This window comes from Macaca nemestrina, chromosome 16 (genome assembly GCF_043159975.1).
Source record: "Macaca nemestrina isolate mMacNem1 chromosome 16, mMacNem.hap1, whole genome shotgun sequence".
Lineage (NCBI taxonomy): Eukaryota > Metazoa > Chordata > Mammalia > Primates > Cercopithecidae > Macaca > Macaca nemestrina.
The window spans coordinates 4,939,060-4,962,789 of NC_092140.1; the positions used below are offsets into that span (position 1 = coordinate 4,939,060).

The following is a 23,730-nucleotide window of genomic DNA, read 5'->3' on the forward strand; positions in this document are numbered from 1 at the left end:
ACCTTAAAGTCTGGCTGCCTGTGGGCCAGAAAGGACAGAGCCATATTTCTCTTATTACCAAAAACGGGTAAGAGAAGTATCGCTGAATTCTTTCCCCAGTAAGGAATATTAATAATTAACAGCCCTGGGAAAAGAATGCATTCCCAGAGGAGGCCTCTGAAATGGCCGCTCTGGGAGTGTCTGCCTTATGTAGATGTAGATAGGGATGAAACATGTCCTAGTCTCCTGCAGTGCCCCCAGGCTTGCCAGGATTAGGGAATTCCAGCCTGGCAAATTCTAGTCAGACCGGTTCTCTGCTCTTGAACCTTGTTTATCAATGACAATGTGTGCACAGCTGGACATGGAAGTTCATTAGTGATTCTAGTTTTGTCCTGACCTTGTGATCTTGCCCTGACCTCCTGCCTTGTGATCTTTTGTCACCCTTGAAGCATGTGATCTCTGTGACCCACACCCTAGCCGTACACTCCCTCCCTTTTGAAAATTGCTAATAAAAACTTGGTGGTTTTACAGCTCAGGGGGCATCACGGAACCTGCCGACGTGTGATGTCTCCCCTGGACACCCAGCTTTAAAATTTTTCTCTTTTGTACTCTTTCCCTTTATTTCTCAAACCAGACGACACTTAGGAAAAATAGAAAAGGACCCACATGAATATCAGGGGCGGGTTCCCCCAAAAGATGCATTTTGCACATCTTGAGGATCGCAGGGAAAGGAATCCTAGTGATGAAAATTTATGAGAATTTGAAGAGAAAGGGTCAGTGATAGCCATCTTGGTGGCCAGGAAAGCCTTAAGATGTCAATCAGCAAACCAAGAAATCCCTCACCTCCTTGTTCCTGTCCCCATTTTACCCTGACACTGGGGTGCAGCAGCCCACCTCACACCCGTCCCAGGAGACTGACAGCTGCCCCCAGAGGCCTCTCCTGTGGGAGACGGAGGGGAACTCTCACCTTTGAACATACTTAATTTCTGCTCCAATGCTGGCTATTTCAGGATTAAAGGGTCCATAGAACTGTGATTTATTTAAAAGTGACCAGAAAAGTCTTGGGACCTGATTAAGTTTTATATCAGAGTCAGGAAAATATTACCCCCATTGAATAAATGTTAAAGGGAGGTGGGACATAAGAAAATACGTTTTCATTATACCACAAGTCATGCTTTTTTAATAGTGTTACACCAAAACAAGTGAGAATAGTTTCATATGATGTTTAATTTGGTTACACTGAAACACGTATAAGGCAACTCAGTTTGAAAAGTTGTGAACAATTCTACACATTTCTGGCAGCCACCATAATATTATCCATAATGCTGCCCTTTCAGATCAACAGTAATTTCAGCGTGTTTCCCCAGCTATCTAGTTCAAAGGTTTGCAATTTTCTTAAGCAAAAGAATGGCGAATACTTAATGGAAGCCTTTCAATATTACATTAGAAACAGCCAGCTAGTATCACAAAGTGGAAAAGGGTTTCTTCAGTAATGAGGCAAAATAGACCATGAAAGAGTAGAAGTGTTAAGAGAATTCTATGCCAAATCCTCTCTATATCACAAGGTGTGTTCTTAAGATGATGCTCTAAATCACAGTGGTGAAACCCTGGGTAGAAACCTATTCAGAGGTATAGAAAAAAAAATCTTTAACAATCCACAGTTCTCAATGTGATTGCTGTAGCCGGGCAGAGAGGCGATTGAGCTCATTTGGGAAGCCGTACAATGCTGCTATTTGCTGCTCAAATGTGCTAACATGGTAGAAAGAACCCTGGCAACCTCACAATTCCTAAAAAGAAGGAGCAGAGCATAGCTTTGGTCTGAGTGGAATTCATGAAACACCCGAGGGGACGTGATGCCTCCTTGGGGAGAATGGCTGTTATCTGTAGGAAGAGAGGGCCACAAGCCTTTGGATCCACTGGGGGAAAAGTAGACGGTGAAGAGAATGGAATGGAAGATCCATGGCATCCCTGTCCATCGGTGGGTGCCAATTTTCTACATGTGAAATTATGGGAATCTACGTATAGGTTCTCCAAATGGTTTAAACAAGGACTTTGTTAATACCTTCCGTGGTCACTGGGTATCAGCTGACAATTCACAGAGGTGTGGAGGCCAAACAATTCTAGAAAAGTCAAAACAAACTTAACAACTTTATTATTAGTTTTTCTTTAGAAATAATTTGATGTAATTTAAGATTATATTTTCATTGCTAAATATGATCAATTTAATGTGAACTGATGGCAAGTTATGAATAAACTACACGGGTCTTCCATATGCCTAGTGGCCAGACAAGTTCCGGTCTATGCTCTCGAAAACACTAGAGAACGACAACAACAAAAGACCCAACTCACTCAAAATGGGAGTCTCAAAGCCTACACACCTTTGTGCATTAGACTGTCCCTCAATCTTTCAAGTTTATGGACTCACATGTGCTAGGTAGAGATGCTTATTCATAGTCTTGAGGTTTTCTTACAGGAAAAGGAAGCCCCTTTAGCTGTAAGTCTCTTGGCTTCTGGAAGACCGACTTATTCCCTTAGAGTCTAGGACGAAGCCTGGACAAGGAGAGCTCAGGGCAGTCTTCCTGCACTCGCAGGGAGCACGCCATGGCCTCTGCTCCTCCAAGCTCTAAGAGGGCACTGGCACTTCAGGGCTTACTGAAACTGGTAGGTAGTCAATCTGAGTCTAGGGCACAGAAGGCAGAAACAACTGGTTCACTGTGTAAACGTCATCTTCTCATGTCTGCTGTGTCACTCCTCAAATTGCTATTTTGACTCCCAAATGTCTTACTCCACTGTCTTTTTTTTTTTTTTTTTGAGATGGAGTTTTGCTCTTGTTGCCCAGGTGGGAGTGCAGTGGCACGATCTCGGCTCACTACAACCTCCACCTCCCAGGTTCAGGTGATTCTCCTGCCTCAGCCTCCCGAGTAGCTGGGACTACAGGGATGCACCACCACACCTGGCTAATTTTTTATATTTTTGTATTTTTAGTAGAGACGGGGTTTTGCCATGTTGGTCAGCCTGGTCTTGAACTCCCGACCTCAGGTGATCCAGCCCCACTGGCCTCCCAAACTGCTGAGATTACAGGCATGAGCCACCGTGCCTGGCCTCTTACTACATTGTCTTATTCCTCAACCAATTAAGAATCAGAGATGAAAATGGGTGCTATTAAGTAATCCCCCCTGCCCCCATCTAAAGACCATGATAGCACTGAGCAAAATTGAGCACATGAGTGTCTGATGCAGCAAGAGTGTACGAGAGGCGAAGACACGGTGAGGAGAGCACAGGTACTGCTGTAAGAGGCTGATGCTCTGTCTGTGTGCGGGAGATCAAGGTGAAGTGGATTGAGGGAAACAGTGCTTGCATTACTGGAGACTGTAATCATGAATTTTGTAATAACGACATTGGCATACAAATTTAAATGATATGCAATATCCTTTATTTTAGAAGTCATAAAATTATAGTTTAGAAAAAGAAATGCCTCAGAAAATGATGAAAATAGTAAGCCTTTGGTTTTTACATGATTTTCTCCAGAGGAAGAGCATTGGAAGGAGATGTGAGGAAGCAGACCGTGGTCACAACTGTGAGCTGTGCTTCACATTTTCCTAGAGTCACCGTTTTAACAATAAAACATGCTGTTTTTAGCTATTTAACAACATTTCTTCCCAAGGTAATTTATATGTACACGCTTGGTGAACAACAAAGTTTTAAGCAAATATAGGGCATTATATTATTGCTATTTTTTATTACTGTTATTATTCTTTTACCTGTTTGGACCAAATTATTTTCAGCTAAGCATAATAAATAAAACTTCAGTGTGTTTCAATATTTAAAGTACCACTAAGTGTGGCCCTCAGTGGTCCCCAGCCCGCAGGGTCCGGGCCAAGCACTGCACAGCAGCCAGGCTCGCAGAGGAAAACACCGCAGTAGGCAGCCACGTGTAATCATAGACTGGATTCTGATCTGGCAAATGTGGCAAACGCTTCTGCTTATTTTCATTAATCCCATCAACCTCACCTTCAACATACCCAGGGTTTTTGTTTAGAAGTGAAACCTATTTGGATCCAGGTAGAGAAAGTAGAATTATTTTAATATGTTATATGATTAATATTGCACCTGTTTTACTATAATCCAAGAAATGAATCCATCCTGTAACAAATGGACATTCACCTGCTTCAATTTCACTCATTTTCCCTTTATAACTTGTTAGAGTAAATTGTAGTGATATGTATTCTCTCTTGCCAAATTTACAAATGTAAATACACACACACACACATATACTCACTATACATGTCTGTGTACTGTATGTATATATACATGTCTGTATGAAAAGTATGTCTATTCTATCACAAGGTGTATTTACTGTGTGTGTGTATATATATATATACACACACAGTAATATATATACATATATACTGTGAAAAATGTCTATTCTATCACAATCAATGTGCTCTACAACTTTGACCATGAAGATATTATTTATTTATATAATCTTTTTTGATATGATTATACTTCAAAAACACTGGGGATTGGTAAACAACAAGAGCCTATTCTAAGGTTATCTAAATTTTTTAGACTTTTCTGTGACTTAGGAAATGGGCCTATAAATCTGCAAAACCATAAGCTTTCCATGAATTCAAATGAATTAGAAATACTGCAAATATAACCTTTTCTTGCATTATTTGGGGATTTAAATTCAGGTTTGTGTGACTCACGGGAGAAATAGAGAAGAAAATATGGGAGTTATGACTCAAATGAGAATACTGTCTCTTAGAAGTCAAACTTCTAATATGTTGATTCACGTCTAATTTCCAACAAATCCTTGTCCTCATTCATATGCTTAGTAATAAATTTTAAAAGATAAGACCATCCTTATAAATTTACACATTGCCACAGTGGCAATATTCCCATGAAAAGACAAGTAATGTGCTTTCCACGGTTTACGATTGTAGTTTTCCTCCGGGTGTGTGTCTGTAGCAAAAACTGTAGACCATTATATAAGTATTTCCAATTATATAAATTTAACACTTCGTAAAATGTAAATGTCAAATGAAAATTTTCTAGAAGTTTCTATGCACAGCTGGACTTATATATTCATTTTTTCAGTGTCAACTTCAGCAGAGCTGTCAATAATTTTATACATAATTAATTTGGTAGACCTAGCATATTAGTACCATTCTGTGAATCATCTATACATTAACAAATTAACTGATAACAATAATAGCAAAATCAAGAGTCCTTGTCATACTAAATACTACAATATTTCTGCTGAAATATGGTTTATACCATTGCCACTCTCAAATTACAGACTACTGAATATGCTGATCAATGTTCAGTGAGATTTGAGATGTGTACATTTTAATAAGAATTTCAGTATCCTCTTGTCTTTGAAATCTTCTGAGATGTCTATATTTATTTAAGAACTTTCCCATTAATATATATTAGTTCTAATGTTTTCCAAGAAACCTCTGAAGGCATCAATTTTCAGGAATTTAATTTAAATTTAAGAAGTCTATATAGATGACAAAGAAATTCTCAGGTTTCATTTGAAGACAAGTACGTGAAGACTTGTGAATGTGATTGTGCTCTCAATTGTCTGCTCAAGGTCACTACTAGTGACAAGAATAACAAGAAAGTTTTCCACTGATAATATGTAATGGAGATATATAATTTTTAGATGATGAAATAGCCCTGAGAAGCTACTGTTCAAGATGTTTAGGGGCCGGGCGCGGTGGCTTATGCCTGTAATCCCAGCACTTTGGGAGGCTAAGGCAGGCGGGCGGATCACCTGAGGTCAGGAGTTCAAGACCAGCCTGACCAACATGGAGAAACCCCGTCTCTACTAAATATACAAAATTAGCCGGGTGTGGTGGCACATGCCTGTATTCCCAGCTACTTGGGAGGCCAACGCAGGAGAATCCCCTGAACCCAGGAGGCGGAGGTTGCAGTGAGCCAAGATCGCACCATTGCACTCCTGCCTGGGCAGCAAGAGTGAAACTTCGTCTCAAAAAAAAAAAAAAAAAAAAGTCATTAGGGATATAAAGCCAAAATTATTACCATAGAGACCCTCTGTCACATAATCCACAAAATAAGTGAAGAAATAAGACGAAGCATTACTGATCCAAAACACATCATGAAATTGGTTCCAAAGGAGGCATGAGCTACTCCACAAATTCCAGTGCCTTACCTGTTCTTAGAGTGTCCTCTTCCTGGATTTATAAAATTTTTATATTTATTGGTGCACAAAAGGCCACATCTACCTTCAGTCCATAAAGAATGCATTTGCATATCTATACATAGATTATTAATTCATCAATGTAAATGGGAGGGTACCCCAGGGAGGGGGCTTCACTTCCTAAAGAATAATCAATAAAACCCTTCAAGTCAGATTACCTTGTTAAAATAAAATATATTAATGAAGTTCAACTTAAGGGTCACGCTGTAATATGAAGCTGCTTTTGGAGTTGAGCCTTTAAGTTACTTACTACAGTAATAACAACAGAACTTAACATCCATCAACTCCTACCTTCTCTGTTCATCTTGACTGAGGAGGCAAGAATTCATGGTATTCACCAGAAAGCTAAACAAACGACTGTACAGGGACTTGGCCAAGAGGTCTCGGAAAAACTCAGCAATCTGTATGGTATGACGTCGTATTATCATATCCCCTAAAATGGTAGAAAGAAAAGGAGGAGTGAGCACAAGGGTTCCCTCATCTAGAAGCCAACCAAAACTCCACATATCCTGTCAATTCTCCACACATCCATACGATAAGTGATGTATAATAATTATACTGATTCTAATAAATGAGAAGGTCTCTGTCAGTTATTACACACAATGTTTCCTAAAACAAAAGTCATGTACATTGTAATCTTCTCTGTTAGAATTGTTGACCACAGCATTCCACCTTTATTGTAGGTTGTGTAATTTCACCTCAGTTAGGGAAACAGTTCTTCACAGAGTCCCTCCTGGCAAGGCTTTTGATAACAACTCGCTGGTTTGGATACTGAATCATCCTAAGGCATGTGGAAACGGGCTATCTGGAAAATCAGATATATTTTAAATATTTTCAAAGGCATGATCTCATTAACCAGAATGTGGGTCTGGAGTTTGGAAAGAAGATTGGGCCTTAGGTGGGAATTTCTACGTCATTCTCAAAGACACAGTGATTGAACTCTTGAGTGACAGGTCTGTGGAAGAGACTAGAATAGAGATGGGGCCAAGGAAAAAAGAACAAGGGTGGTTTGGCATTGAGCCTATCCCATCACTGTTGCAGGAGGGCTGAGTGTAAATAGGAGCCTAGAATTCATATTCTATGGCCTTGGCCAAACTCGCTGACCATTGCATCTCAGGCAAAGAAAGAGACTAGAAACGGGGTGGGGTCCACGTGCAATGCGGGTTGAAGCGTTTTCAGTCTGTTAGAAGCACAGGTGAGGAAGGATATCTACTGATACTGGTAGAAAATGTAGTCAGAGAGCTACAAGTTCAAGGTCATCGAGATGGAACAACACAAGAGGAAGGGGCAGTGAAAGTGGGTGTGGCCATTTATGACATTGTGAAATTGACATTCCTAGAGCCATGTGACTGAGGAGTGCAGATGGGTCACCCACAGGGTGGTGGTAGCAAGTGAGGGTGGTATAAGCAGAGGAAATCATAGACACTAATGGGGAGCTCAATGTTTCTCAAAAGAAGGTGCGAAGAAGAACAATGTCTTCAAGATGCTTAGTGGGTGGGAGGCAAGGGTGCCAGTGGGGCCTCCTAAGCCACCTAAAGTGACGAGCTGGTCTATCTTTGAAAGACTGTTGGCCTTATTCCTGAAATGCCTATTGCATTTCAGAGAGATTATTTCAGAAGTAGTGCGGAAGGAGGGCAAGTTGAGATAAGGCCAGATAAAAGAGGAATAGGAGTGTCTTGCTGTAATGCAGGGAAAGAATGATAAATTCAGCAGTGCTGATGAAAATGAAGGGTAGGAAGTAGGAATGGGAGATATTCATGGCGTCTGTCTGACCTATGAATGGAGGAGTTGGAAGAGAAAGAGCTATCAAGGATAACTTTTGGGCAACGGAGTGAACAACGGGGAGATTCATTAAGTTTGGGGATATTCTGAGAGTAGGAGTGAGGCAGGAATCATGACTCACCTACCTAAATACCTGCAAGTAGGCCCAAAAGGCCACAGAGGAAGAATAGTAGAGCTTTAGAGAAGAAAGGTTAGATGAATGGTGAGTTCTCACAATCACAATAAAGAGGAAAACATAAGGCCATCATTTAGAGTGAGTACTTGAAGATCATGTGGGAAAACCACTCTCTTTGTTCACTGAGTAGAGATGCATGTAGCATAGAGATTAAGCATGTCATCTGGGAGTCAGACAGTGCTAGATTCGAATTCCAGACATGTCACTTACTAGTGATTTGAGGTTCAAAGTCATTTAACTCATTTGAATTTTAGTTTTCCCCTCCGTTAAAATGGAAATAGTAATGCCCACATCAGAGCAATCTGTGAGAATTCAAACACAACAATTTTTATAGGACTTGGCACAATGCCTATCAGTTTATAAATGCCCAATAAATGACAGCTATTCTAACCAATGAGGTAGCAGGAAAAGGTCGGTCCTTCATTGAAGAGTGCAGCATGGCACCACACATGCAAATGGATCCAATATTTTATTTGAAGAAACCCTCTTGGATTGATGGTTTTGTTTTTCTAAGATGACAGATTATCTAGAAAGGGTGACCAGTTAGGCAAAATGGTCTCTCAGGAGTATAAAGAGTCTAAACTATAGTCACATCAAATGACCAAACAGGCTCATAATGCTTTTCTCATTTGACCTTAAATTCATAGAAATAGTTTCACTAAGTGGGGACAGGTCAAACTGTATTTAATTTTCATATTTGATTCTAAATTGCACAAAGATGTTAGAGTATAAAAAAATTACCTTTAAAATATTGAATATCAGTTGTTAAGGCAGATGCCAACTCATCTGTTGATACTTGTAACATTCCAGCCACTAAAATTAAATCAGCATTATAAACATAAAGTTAGTATATTTTTTGATTCCAAGAACATTGAATTTTATGGCTATAATTGATAAGTCTTATATAGGCACATTACAAAACATGAGTATTTTAAAAAGTCATTACTACTGTAATTGTCAAATTCAACTAGAGAAACATCTTAATCAAAATATTAATGAGTTCTTACAGTTCTGTGAATTAAATCACAGCAGATTTTTTTCCTCCCTGTCCTGACAGATGGTATGGAATTGTTTTTTTCCAGGTTCCTGGTTAAATCTCTTTGATATAGGTGAAGATATGTTGTTTATTGACAATCTGTGGTTTTAAGGTATTTTTAAAAATCTGGGAGCGACTAAAGAGGCAGCTCCAAAGAGCGAGATTCTTGGCAAGATCTTTGAAAGGGAAGTAATTACATTCTGTTTAAAATGTTTAGCTAATAACATGCCCCCAAAATACACTGGGTGGTGGGGTGAAGGGTACTTAGAACAATATAAATAAACACAAGTATGTGCTAAAGAATCAGTGTTGTTAACGTGGTGCACAGAATGAGAACAAAAAAGTACATCTTGCTATTCATTTCCACAACAGATTATAAGAAAAACAAAGTAGACAATTTTCCCAGCTTACTGAATTCTACTTATAGAGGAAAGCGTTTACGCCAACAGGCTTTTCTGTACTATGTCGCCATCTACTGGTAGATCTACAAAATTGCACATTAATGTGGTGAATGTCAGAAGGTCACGTTCCACTGACCTTGTTCCAGGAGCTGGAGGTCAGAAACGAAGGCGGAGTTCCCCTCAGTCAGGGCAGTAAACCGAATGTCTCCAAGGTGCAATATTGCTGCTAGAATTACGAACAGATTCTCCACCTCCTATGCGTTTTACAAACAGAGACAATGAATAGGGTGCTTAGAAGAAAGATTAAAAGGCAAAATGTTTAAGTATCTAAAAGTAAGTTACAAAAATGATGAGCTTATTAATGAGGTTGTGAGTTTGCAGATCCCAAATATTCGCTATGGCAAGAAAACTACTAGTCTCTATCTCAACATCAAAACCTCATAATTCAAAGCATATTTTCTCTAAATCAATGTTTCTGTTCCTGAAAAAATTATAAGAGAGTCAGGAAATAATATTCTGATATAAATTAACAGCTTGTAGATAATCGTCATAACAAAAATGAATAATTGTGTGCTGTGGGTTTGACCAGCTTGGCTTCACTTGTAAGGTTAGACTTCACTCCCCCTCCTCTCCAGGCTCACGTTGGATGCTATTTAGACTTTGCAGTTGCTGTGGCCGCTTCATTCAAGAACCTACATTATAGTGTTCATTTCTTTGCTATCTCTCTTATGAGATAAATTAACATGATGATTACAAAATTGTTTACTTCTCCAGGAAAAACTAAAGGAGGCGTAATGAAAACCACCGTGCCTAGACTCACAAAATGCTAATTGTTTTTTAAGGTATTTTAAGGAAAACAGAAAAAAAATGGATGTTGGCAAGAGCTATCTTTGAGCAGAGGGTAGCAGGAAGTGAGAGAGTGCTGAAAGAGAATCTGGAACGCTGCATAAAAAAAAAAAATGAGACCTTAAATTTGATTTTGGATAGTCATTTTTTGGCAAGAATGAAAAATCAAGAAAAAGCTGCAAGTTAAACTGTACTTCTCTAGAATGTCAAATATTTAGCATGATGATATCAATAGTAAAACAGGTTGAGCCCTGTGAAGGGCGAGCGGCATAGCCTGTTCCATTCTCAGTCTCCTAATCTGTAATTTGAGAACAAAACCTCCTTCCATAACTACTGTGGGAGCTGTTCTAAGAACAATGCTGATGTGCTTTATAAATATACAGTGGAAACAATATACTTCTCGAGACTTCCGCGATTTTCTCCAGAGCCTGTAGTTTTCATAATAAGGTAAGATTTTACCAATTTTAAAATGAGAGCATTGAAAAGAATGATCTCTAAGTTTCAGGTATAATAATATTTTATGAAGGTCATATACATATAAAAATGTTTTCAGTTAATTCCTAAATCATAAATTTGTTTTTCAAATTTCATTTACTTATGCTGTATAAAATGGCATTATTCAAGCCTCTCAAACTACTTAACTACTTGCCAACTTATTTTTTTTCCTTTTTTTTTTTTTTTTTTTTGAGACAGGGTCTCACTCTGTTGCCCAGTCTGGACTGTAGTGGCACAATCGTAGCTTACTACAGCCTTGACCTCCTGGGCTCAAGTGATCCTCCCACTTCAGCCTCTTGAGTAGCTAGGACTACAGGCAAAAATTAGTGTCCAGCTAATGTTTTTGAAAACAGTTGCAGAGATGGGGGTCTCGCTATGCTGTTCAGGTCAGTCTTGAACTCCTGGCCTCAAGCAATCCTCTCATCTTGGTCTCCCAAAGTGCTGGGATTAGAGGCGTGCACCACCATGCACAGCTTTTTTTTTTTTTTAAATCAATTAGTCTTCATGAAAGGTACTGGTACCTGCAAGATAGGCACCTCTGGATAGACAGCTGAAGAATCTATACTGTCCTCAAGAATCTCATAATTTAGTGATGGAGACAGAGCTGTGAAAATAACTATAATGTGCATTACAGTGTGCTGGATTCTATGACAAAAGTAAAAATAAACTCCTTCCTGAGCAGAAAGGAGGCTGTGATTCTGTGTCCCTGCCACCCTGCTAGACGGCAGAGCTGGAGGCACGGTTACGAACAGATCTCTCAGGACCACAATCCCAAGTGTTGATTCAAGAACTCACGGGCCCAGAAATACCATCCTTTGAATCTTACTGGACATAATCCATCCCTCTAAAGTGGATTCAATTGTCTTCATTCAAGTCACTCCCAGGGTCAGGATGAAATAATTAATTTCATGGTTTTTGCTAGTGTGTACCTACTACTTTTACCAAGAAGGCTATGAGAGTCTCCCTGGGTTACCTTAGTCAGAAAGTGTACTTTGCTTGCCCTGCCTTTGAGGATCAGTCATGAATTTTCAAAGCCCTGTTTCCAGGCAACTGGTATGTTGGCAGAATGGTTTCTATCCATATCTCTAGCTTCACTTCCTATGAGGAAGCAGACATCTCAGGCATGGAGGGAGGGAAAAATATCAAAACAAAAAAGTACCACAGCAGCAAGTGCAAAGACAGAACAGTGCCAGTGGATAGGACTCAGTAAAGGAGAAAAACAGAGGCTGGGTAATCAGAGCCAAAAAGAACGAGACGCCACGTGATTGCGGGCTCCTCGAGTTCCAGTCTCTCAACACGGCAAGGGTGGATGCAGCAAGGTGCCCCCGCATTCACTCATTTAGGGTGAGCCTCACTTCCTTCCTCTTCCCCCTGTGGACCTCTCCACCCTCCCCACCCACTCACTGCCCGCATGTATTGGCTTCAGAAAAATAAAAAGAACAACTTTAAATCTGTGACCCCATCTGGGCTTGTGAACTAGTGGCATGTCCAAGTTATCCCTGTGATATTATATTAAATATTCATGAGGAATTGCCCGTAAATTGACCATAATCCAAAATACCACCATGTTGAATGGAGGCAAAGATAATGCCTCTGGGAAATAGAGATTGAAGGGAATCCTGAGAGGTCTTTCTCAAGCCTTAGACCATTTCTTATGTCTTATTCACTGGACGGGTGCTGTTTAATTCAGTAACCGCTAACCACACATGGCTATGTCAATTTAAATGAATTAAAATAAAGAAATATTAAACATTTATTTCTTCAGTCCACAAGCCACACTTCAAGTGTCCAGGAGCCACACGTGGCTGGAAGCTACCGTGTGGTACAACACAGAGCAGGTCACCAACATTTCCATCATCAGAGATGGTTCTACTGCACGGCCATGGTCTAAAAGTTTTAAAGTGTAATTTTTCAGCTTCATAATGCTTGGAGGTATTTGGCAATTCTGTGCAATCAAATATAACAATATTGAAACACTTACATTGTTCAAGAAGATGTTTTAACAAGGTGATTATGTTAATTTTCAAGTGATTCTTAACACGAACGGTTACTTTAGGTTTATCAGTTTTTTCATGGGTTGATCAAACATAAAGTTATTTGATCTGTTTTGGATACATATATAAAATATGTATTTTGAATATTATATATTTAAATTTTAAATTATATTTTATAAATATAATCTATAAATTATATTTTATAAATATAATCTGTAAATTATAAAGTTTATGATCTACTAAAATATATTTTAAATATTTTAAAATTATATATTATAAAATATATATTTAAAAATATATAATGTATATATTATATTCATTTTGGGAAAGGGCTCCTTCTCTACCCTCTTGAAAACTGCACCCTCTCCTCTTGCCACTCTCTGCTGACTGCTATGTTTTCTTCCTAGTTCCCTTCTTCCTCAACATGTGGATTAAGTCCTGCCCCCTGCCCCCTGCCCCCACTAGCACGTCAGCTCTAGGAGGCAGGGATTGGGGCTTATCGTCTGTCGAATCATCAGTGTCCTCGGCAATACCTGGAATGTCATAGGGGCTCGGTAAATACTTCTGAATGAATAACTTGTATAAATTAGTAGAAGGTTGATTTACTCAGTGAAATATTTATGACATGACTCACCAAGTTGCTGAAGCCAACTACATTCAGGGCTTGTTTCAAAACAGCCAATTTCTCCCTGTTCAGAGAACGCTCCCCTGTGGACACATCGTCCTGCATGGTCTGGTTCAAATACCTGTTAGGAGACAAGGCGTGTAATGTTACCGCTTGGCTTCTGGTCAGACTTCTGTGGTGAAAAGTCACTTCTGCCATATTTGATCTCTAAAATGATGGGAATCACCTGGACATGGTGTCCCCATGTTTTCAAAAGCATTTGGTACATAACACCACATGATGTCTCAGGAAAGGGAAATGTTAGTTCTTGTTGTACCAGGACATATTTACATTCCTCTACTCGGTTTTCATCTTAGCTGCTGCACCTTTCCTTGTGACAGGAGAAGGTCACAAGTGATTCATGTCTTTTTTTTTTTTTTTTTGAGATGGAGTTTCGTTCTTGTCGCCCAGGCTAGAGTGTAGTGGCACAGTCTTGGCTCACTGCAACCTCCGCCTCCCGAGTTCAAGCGTTTCTCCTGCCTCAGCCTCTTCAGTAACTGGGACTACAGGTGCGCACCACCATGCCCAGCTAATTTTTGTATTTTCAGTACAGACAGGGTTTTACCATGTTGGTCAGGCTGGTCTTAAACTCCTGACCTCGGCCTCCCAAAGTGCTGGGATTATAGCCGTGAGCCACTGCACCCGGCTGTGACTCATGTATTTCATATAAAAATTTGACAGGTTCTATCATATGCTTTGTAATTAATATCTGAACTAAAGATGCCTAATTTATAGTAAGTTATTATTTTTCCTTGTTGGTACTTTTCAATAATGAGATGGTTGATTATGCCACTGATTTACTCCTTTCCCTCAACAAACGTGTATGAATCACCTATCTAACACAGGCAATACCAAGCAGCTGAGAATATGAAGGAAAAGGACTCAACAACAGCAGAATAAACTATGCAGGGGCACAGACAAGGGAGATAGAATCAGAGAGACAGACTCCAGGTACAAGTGTACAGGAAGGGGCCACACCCAGAAGTGGACCATGAGGAAACACGGTGGGGAAAAGCAGGTTTTGGTTCTAACAGTTGCCATATAAGACTTTGCCAAGCAACTCCCAGGCTTTCAGCTTATCCCTGGAATAATTAGAACATGTACAAAGCAGAAAGAATTGGTCAAGCATGATGCATATGGGGAAAATATATCCATGTGTGCAAAATTGGAGCCTAAGGTGAGATGAGCAAAGATTGATGAGATTGGAGAAGTAGACAGGGCTTTGTACAGCTTGAAAAAGAGTTTGTCATGTCTTGGAAGTGACAGGCAGCTCTGAGGGCCTCGCAACAAAGAAGTGGCACGACCAGGTTGGTGCCTTGGAAAGAATATCCTGGTAGCCCAGGGCAAGATTACCTGGAAAGAGGTAAGGCAAGTAAGGGGAGCATGTGGCCCAGTGAGAGACTAGTGGTGGTGAAGAAGAGGACGGATGGGGAGAGGAGAAGGGAGGAGGCAGAGCTGGCAGTACGAGGGGGTGAACTGGGCACCGGGAGGTGGAAAGTGGGGAGTTCATGATGAGTAGCAAGTCTCCGTCTGGGAAAACAGGGTGGACTGCGTGCTCGTTCAACTGGAAAACATTCTCAAGAGGAGGAATAGGTTTCTGGAAAGATAAAGTCTTATATTTGATATTAGACACATTGACTTTAAACTACTTGTTAAAGTTTAAATGTAGTCCCAAGAAATAACAGCTATAAAGATCTGGAATTCAGAAAAACACTAGATAATAGGATCTGGAAGTCATCAACATACAGAAGGCTAGAACCATGGGAGAGAGTGAGCTCACACAAAATGAGATGCTGGAATTAGGGCTGAGGAAAGAATGGAGTGTCCAGGATAGAGTAAGAATGTTACAGGAAATTTGAGTCATTAAAACAGAAGGTTTTTTTTTTTTTTTTTTTTTTTTTTTGAGACGGAGTCGTGCCCTGTTGCCCAGGCTAGAGTGCAGTGTGACGATCTCACTGCAACCTCCTCCTTCCTGGTTTAAGCAATTCCCCTGCCTCAGTCTCCCGAGTAGCTGGGATTACAGGCACACACCACCACGCCCGGCTAATTTTTGTATTTTAGTAGAGACGAGGTTTCACCATCTTGGCCAGGCTGGTCTCAAACTCCTGACCTCATGATCCACCCACCTCAGCCTCCCAAAATGCTGGGATTACAGGTGTGAGCCACTGTGCCTGGCTGGAAAAGGTGCCTTTAAGACTGAATGATAGTGATGGAAAAGAGACCACAGAAACAAGGAAATTATGCCCTTGACAAGGGGAATGTTTTTTGGAATTGGAAGAGAGACGCAGATCGCAATGGCCATGTGAGCTGGGTCTGTGGGAATTTCTTTTTCCTCAATCTCGGCTGAGGTTGGAAGAACAATCTAGGGGCTGGAGTGGGGTGTGGGAGAGACTTTGGAATATGAACCTGCTGAGGTAGAAGCATAAAAACCCACATAAAAGACTTTAAGAAAGGGAGCCGTGGAGAGTACTGAAGAGGGGGAAATGGATGAGGTAAGGAGAGGGTGTGGAGTTGGTGCAAGGGGAGCGTCTGCCTCTCACTGCAGAAATGACCTGACTCTCTAGGACGTGCCAGGTAAGGTGACAAATATGACTCTGAAGGCTGGTGCCATCTCAGGGGAGGAGAGCAACCAATGCTTGTAGCTTTGATTTTTCTAGGAGAGAAAGAGGTTGAGGTTTCAGCGACCAGGTGAAGGTCGTGGGAACCTAAGACATTTGCTGCGGAGAAAGGACACAGTTGCGAAGCAGGGAGCAGCAGGAGCTGAGCTGATGCTACAGCATGCCATGCCCAGGTGGCAGTGGAGACCAGCTCCTGGGGTGAGGTCACCTCCTCTAGGGCCCCTCAAATGCCTGATGGAGGATGAGCAAGCTGGGGTTTGGGGCAGTGGAACAGAAAAAGGTCAAGGGCAATGATATCAGTAAGAAATTGGCTTACCATGGTCAGAGGGTCCTTTTGTCTGCAATCTATAAACCTTTAGTGATAAACCTTTTATTATTATTATTATAATACAGGGTCTTGCTCTGTTCCCAGGCTGGACGGCATGGTGTGATCTCAACTCACTGCAGCTCTGCCTCCCAGGCACAAGTGATCCTCCCACTTCAGCCTCTCAAATAGCTGGGATCACAGGCACATGTCGCCACGCCTGGCTAATTTTTTGTATTTTTAGTAGAGACAGGGTCTTGCCATGTGGCCCAGGCTGGTCTTGAACTCCTGATCTCAAGCAGTCTGCATGTCTTGGCCTCCCAAAGTGCTGGAATTATAAGTGTGAGCCACCACACGCTGGCTCTAGTGATAAATCTTAATGATAAAAAATTGTAACCCGTCTCCATACTTCTGGTCCTCACAGTAGGTTTCTATGCATCTTCCTGACATTATCTTTTTCTCTGACTTCCTTGATCATTGCACAGGTTAATATTCCATTGAGGGGCCACTTGTCTTGCAAAGAACAATTGGCTCCTGTTACCATTAGAGTCAAATGGGCAAAAAAGAAAAACTTTTACAATTCTTGATAAGTAATCAATTAGTAAGCTCCCCGTAGCCCTGCACCAGCTAGCTTAAGTATTTCTTTAAACCTCCCATCCTCCATTTTATTTTACTTTTTAGCCTAGAATTTACAGCAGCTATGACCCGCTCCATGAGGAAGTATGAATACAGCAGCATTTTTATTGCAGTTAAATTTTGGGTAGATGAAGCCCTGTGAAGAAATCCTGGTAGTTGCAGACAGGTTTGTTAACTAGGTAATGGGTCAGGTGGGAACCAATTCAAAACAGACAATTTGAAAGGGCAGTTTGCCTGATGGCAGGAAAGATACCTTTAGCTTGGTTGTGAGCATTTTCCTCTGTAGCCAGAAAACTTGTCACAAAGACGAAGAAAAAAACACAATGCCTTTTACACAATACTCAAAATTCTCCCATTATTCAAAAGCATCTAGGATTATTTCACTAGAAACGCAGTTCTTACTTATCAGCAAAACTATATCTTAAAATGGGAAGGTTAGTACCAGAATAAAAAAAAATACATGTTTATTTTTGGAGATTAAAAATACAAATTTTCCCTTTGACATCATTCAATCATGAAATCTCACATAAGGGCAAAAAAAAAAAAACTTGGAAAATATGCATGGTAAAATATGGAAACTAAGAATCTGGAGACATATTTAAGTATTATTTGACAATTAAAAAAAAAACCCAAACATTTAAATCTTTATTATCTGTAAAACAGAGTAAAAATATATTAAAAATAGATTTTAAAATTCTCCATTTCTAGTTCGCAGTGGTTTTGTGAATGACAAATGAGACATTGCGTGTGGTATGCCTCCTACGCACAGGCTGCAATGCATGTACGGAATATGAGTATTTCCCGGAATGTCTATATCTTGCCTATGTGGGCAACTTTTAGTCAGTGTACTCCATCATTAATGAAGCTCTTAATCAAATAAATGACTGCGCCACTAACCATCTTAAACCATAAAATATGCTTTTCTATACTTTTCAGACAGAAAAAAGTAACAAATAGGTAAAAGGAAAAGAGCATAGTTCACACTTCGCTGTTGTATACTGACGTGAATTGCCTGAAAGTTGACAATCATCGATGCAATGTTACAATGGCATTCCCAGACTTTTTTTTTTTTTTTTTTTTTTAAACAGGTTGAAATAGGTAAGAATAATGGTGGGTAATGGGTCATGGACTTCCCAGTGGCCAGTGGACTCGCTTCACCTCCACAGATGTTATCCCACTAATCTCAACACAGTGGCTGAGAACCATCCCAGATGAATCAAAGCAAGGGTTTCATCTAAGAGTTTCCAGTTTTGCCCCCGTATTGATTCACGGTCACATAACCTCTAGCATTCAGACCCTTTAACTTAATATTCAATGTCTTCTATACTATTCTTCTATGAGTCAAAATCATACATCTATAGCTTAAGCCTATTTTCTTATCCTCTTTGGCTCTTGGAACACTGGCAACATCTAGGTATCTCCACGTGCGGAGTCAGAAATTTCAGAGAGCATTTGTTAAGAGTCATTGCTATTTTGTTTTCAAAAGATTGGCAGATCAAGGGAATAGTCTGTCTGCTGTTTCTATCATGGGGTAGAAGACTCTTAACATGGGTGCTCTAGATGGATAAAAACTACAGATGGATTAATACTGTTTAATTCCACTCAAAGGGAAATGCGATGGGAACTAATATTTCTTGATACTGATGGGCCAAATTCTCCACTGGATGTTTCTGAGGCACTTCCTCTATTAGTCTCCACAACAATTCACAAACGGAGCCATTATTTTACCTATTTCAGAAATAAGGGCACTGAAGTCTGTTTAAAGTTGTGAAGCCTGACATCGGCAGACCAACACACCCCCGTCCTGCCCGTGAGCCCAGCGTCTCTCAAGCTTAGTTAGGAGCTTCCTGCAAGGCGGATGGGACACACCAAAGGTCTTGCTGTTCTGCTCTCTGGAAAGTCAGCAATTCCTAAAGTATCCTACATTTCATTTACAGAAAAAGGATAAAAACATTGTAGAAATTTGGTGGTCCAATTCCATAGAAATCTTAGTAACACTGATATCAACTATATATAGTTTTATGTATGTATGTATGTATGTATTTATTTATTTATTGACATGGAGTCTCGCTCGTTTTGCCCAGGCTGGAGGGCAATGGCATGATCTTGGCTCACTGTAACCTCCATCTCCCAGGTTCAAGCGATTCTCCTGTCTCAGCCTCCTGAGTGGAGTAGCTGGGACTACAGGTGCCCACCACCACTCCTGGCTAATTTTTGTATTTTTTGAGTAGAGATGGCATTTTGCCATGTTGGCAAGGCTGGTCTCAAACTCCTGACCTCAGGTGATCTGGCCTTCCTCGGCCTCCCAAAATGCTGGGATTATAGGCATGCACCACCATGCCAGGCCTATAGTTGTATTTTTTAAGTAGTGAAGAGGTGTCTTGACCTTAAGTGTTGGGTTGAGTTGGCAGCTGAAGGAGAATAGTTAATATCTTTTCTCACCAGAAATCTGTCTACATCAACATTGTTCATTAATTTATATATTATTCATTTCTTCTCTCCAAATTTTAAACAATTATTTAAGCATGTTTATTTCTCCTTAAGGCAAATTCTAGGAAAAATAAACTTCTGCGTTCTTAAAGTGCCAAATCACATAAAAGTCATAATTGCTGTGAAAAGTGCCACTTGAGAACATAATTTCAACAGGTATTTAATTGGCAGGGACGTCCTGGGGAAAATATAGGCCCTGGGGAAGGCTCCCAGCCAACCCCACAGCCTTTGCCCTCACAGTGTTCATCATCAGATGCCCACTCCTCCCAGCTCTCCACGGCCTCTAGGTTGATGCCTAATTCACTTTCCATTGATTAACTTCATAGCATGAGGTTTTGGCAGTTTTTCTGTCTCCCCATGAGCTAGCCACAAGAGTCCCAAGAAAACCAAGTGAAACTAAAAGGAAGGACTAGACAGCATCTGGAAGAATCTGCATCTATAGGGGTTTCTCCAAGACAGGCATTCGTGGTGCATACCAATCATTTTCTTCTTTTTTGTTCTTTTCCATGTTCCCCAGTATTTCTGAAAATCAAAAAGTATTATATATAATCATAAGAAAAAGAAGCTCTGCACATGTATCCCAGAACTTAAAGTAAACAAACAAACAAAAAACAAACAAAAAAATGTTTTGAGGAAGGTAATGCTTTTAAGTCATCCCTACATCTGTTATCAAGTTTATAAAGTTCTCAATGAAAATTTTTCTAAAGGGAGAAAAAAAAAGAAGCTCTACCAAACTCTTAATCAAAAACTGGGAGCACAGTTTTCTGTGGATTCATCCAGGCTGCTGTGTACAGCTAAACCGTTCCAGCCTGCTGCTGAGCAGTATTCCAGTGTTAACACACGGCAGTGTGTCTAGCCACTTAGCCGTCTGAGAAACGTCTAGAGTGTTTCTAGTGGGGCTTTTATGAATAAGGCCACTATGAACATTTACATAGAGGTATCTGTGTAAACATACGCCTCCATTTCTCTTGGACGGATGCCGAGAAGTGCAATACCTGGGTCGTAGGGTAGCTGCATCTATAGTTTTATAAGAAACTGTCAAACTCTTTTCTAGCATGGCTGTACACCATTTTACATTCCTACCAGCAATGCATGGGGCAGTGAGTTTCTTCACATCCAGCATTTGATGCTGTCACAGATTTTTTTAATGAGCTGTTCTGATAGGTATGTGGTGGTATCTTACCAGGGTTTTAATGTGCATTTATCTAATGGTTAATGACACTCAACACCTTTTCACATGCTTATGTGCTATCCGTATATTCATATTTGGTGAAATATCTCTTCATGTCTTTTGCCCATTTCTAATTGGACGAGAACAGCTTTTATTTTCCTACTGTTAATTTGGAGTGCTGTTTATATATTCTAAATATTAGTCCTTTGTTGGATATGAAGGTTGCAATATTTTCTCCCAGCCTGAACCTTGTCTTACAATATTTTTAATGAAGTATTCTGAATAAGAGTTTTACATTTTGATGTTATATAATTTATCAATCTTTCCTAACGTGGATTAGGATTTTGATGTCAAGCTTAAGTTCTTTTTGCCTAGTCATGGATCCCAAATATTTCCTTCTTTTGTTCCCTAAAAACTGTATCGCTTCATACTTTACATTTAGGTCTCTGATCATCTTGATTTTTTTCCATACTATGTGAGATTTTGGCTTTGCTTTATTATTTTTGTTTTGCTTGTTTTGTCTATGGATGCGCAGTTGTCCAGCACCTTTTGTTGATCTTTCCTCCACTCGACTGTTTTGTATGTTTGCCAAAAAAAATCACCTTTTTGTGTGTGAGTATATTTGTGTGAGTCTATTTCTGCACTCTCCCTTCTCTTCCTTTGATCTCTGTGTCTGTCTGTCTACCAATACCATAATGTCTGGATTACTCTAGCTGCATGGTAGGCCTTAATATGGGTAGGGTAGTTCCCTCTGATTTTATTCTTCTTTTGTATTTTTTTTAAGCTATTAGAAGTACTGTGCCCTTACACACATATTTTAGAATAAGCTTCCATATGTATCTTAATATTGTTAAGATTTTAACAGGAATTACACTAAACCTATAAATCACCTTAGGGATGACTGGCATTTTATTATATTGAATTATATTGAATCTTCCAATAAGTGAACATTATAAGTCTCTTTTTCTTTCATTGGTATTTTTTTTTCATTTTCACCCTCCAGATTCTGTACATATTTTGTTAAGTGTATAATTAAGTATTTAATTTTCCTGGAGAAATTGGAAAGGGTGTTATGTTTTTAATTGTGGTTTCCACATGTCCACTGTTAATACATAATGATTAATATATGTGATTGATTTTGTGTACTGATCTCATATCCTGTCAACTGCTGAACTCACTTACTAGTTTTAGGAGATCCTTTGTTTTTTAAGCTCCTTGGTTCTTCCCACTCTCCTTTTTCACAAAGCCTAATGGTGCTTTCTTTAGACTAAGTTTCTAAATTAAATTCTAAATTAAAATTTTATCAACCAGTATGAAAAAAGCACACCTTCTCCAGCAACACAGATACCTTCCTTCTTACAGAAGAAACAGTGGCAAACCAGGTGAATATGTGTTACAATTGTATAAAATTCGACTTGTGCTTTGGATAAGAAATGGTTTTCATTACAAGTTAAATTTATTGAAAATAAGTCAGTAACAACTGTTGGCTATGTGCTATTTCTAATTAACTCATCCATTTAACCAATTTGTTTATTGTCCTGACAACAAAGAGCAGGCTGATGCTACGTCTTCCAAAGCAAGTCCATAATATCGCCAAAATAATCTGTGTATATATGTGAGGTGTGAGTGTGAGTGCGTGTGCTAATACTTGTGCTTTGAGGCAGAGTAAAACTAGTCCTGGACTAAGTTTCTTGTGTCACCTGAGAATGCATGAATAAGATCAAGCCATGGACTAAATCACAGGAGGGTTTTCTTTTTGAACAGAGGAGTCCACACTGAAGATTTCTTTCAAGAAGTGCTATGTGGAGGCACAGATGAAAACTGTTACCATCCAGCATGCGGCATCACTCTAAGGAGGGGGAATAGATATGATTTGAAGATCAAATACAAACATTGACTGTTTGCCAAAAACATCCCCATGGAACTTCAAAGGCCTGCGTCTCCAGGGTGCAGGTGTGGCCCCGTTCAGCAGCACAGAGATGAGTGCGCATGAAACAACCCTTGTGTGCCTGCTTGTGTACCCAAGGCACGCTGGGATTGAAGGTTCAAGTAGAAACAAAAATGTTACTACTTAAAAACCAACTTGTTTAGTCCATTCACCAAGTCAGAGACGCACAGACTGCAAACACAATGTTCTGCTCAGTTTTTTATCTGCTGTGTGAATACAAAGGAACAGTGTCTCCTCTATGTGGGCAGAGCTATCTTTTACTTGGTGTTGTTTAATATATAAACAGAAGCCAAATAAGGCAAAATTAAACAGTTGGTTTAAATTAAACAGTTGGTATCAATAAAGACAGCACACTTTGCTAATGACGATGGCCAAGTGCTGATTGCCCACCCGCCCTCACTTTGCTCCTAAAAAAGAAATTATTTTCTGTATTGTTTCTGAACTATCTGAAACACATGAACTAATTTTAAATTTTAAGTCTCCCCCTCCTCAAGGAATACAAGTACAACTTTTTATTAACCATGCGTTCAGATACATACATCTCCACCTGGAAAGTATTAATATGTGAGTCACAAACTGTTTTGTTTGGAAAGAGAAAATCTTGTCAGTGGTCTCCAGGAAAAGAACAGAATCTAATAAATTTAGGAAAAGAACAGAATCCTTTTAACAAGTTACACATTCAGAAAGTCTTTGGGTCTTGTGACATTCCCAGAATAGTTCATCCATATTTTTCTAATCAGTTGAAATATTTCAAAACATCTGGTGAAACAAATTCAAAACTCTTGCCACCTTACACATAGTGAATACTCGTATGGCCAATTATTCGTTTCTTGAAAATGTCTAGTTGGGAGAGCTGGGGGGTGGAGACAGACAGGGTGGCTGTGTCTTGCACAGAAGGCCCTGGACAACGGTTAAGGGGCTGACCCCAGCCTGAACTCATCCCCGAGCCTTGTGTCCAGCAT

At 39.8% G+C, this 23,730-nt stretch overlaps 1 protein-coding gene across 8 annotated transcripts in view; it reads right to left on the reverse strand.

Moving 5' to 3' along the window:
• Positions 1-23,730, reverse strand: part of LOC105485316 (myosin XVI) — a 703,391-nt gene that overhangs the window by 243,575 nt on the left and 436,086 nt on the right. For all 8 annotated transcript variants that reach the window (XM_011747599.2, XM_071081051.1, XM_011747600.3 and 5 more), the window contains 4 exons: positions 13,572-13,683; positions 9,739-9,856; positions 8,907-8,978; positions 6,500-6,641 (listed from right to left, as the gene is read on the reverse strand). In XM_011747599.2, the coding sequence (XP_011745901.2) occupies positions 6,500-6,641; positions 8,907-8,978; positions 9,739-9,856; positions 13,572-13,683 (444 nt within the window). The remainder of the gene's footprint in view (positions 1-6,499; positions 6,642-8,906; positions 8,979-9,738; positions 9,857-13,571; positions 13,684-23,730) is intronic.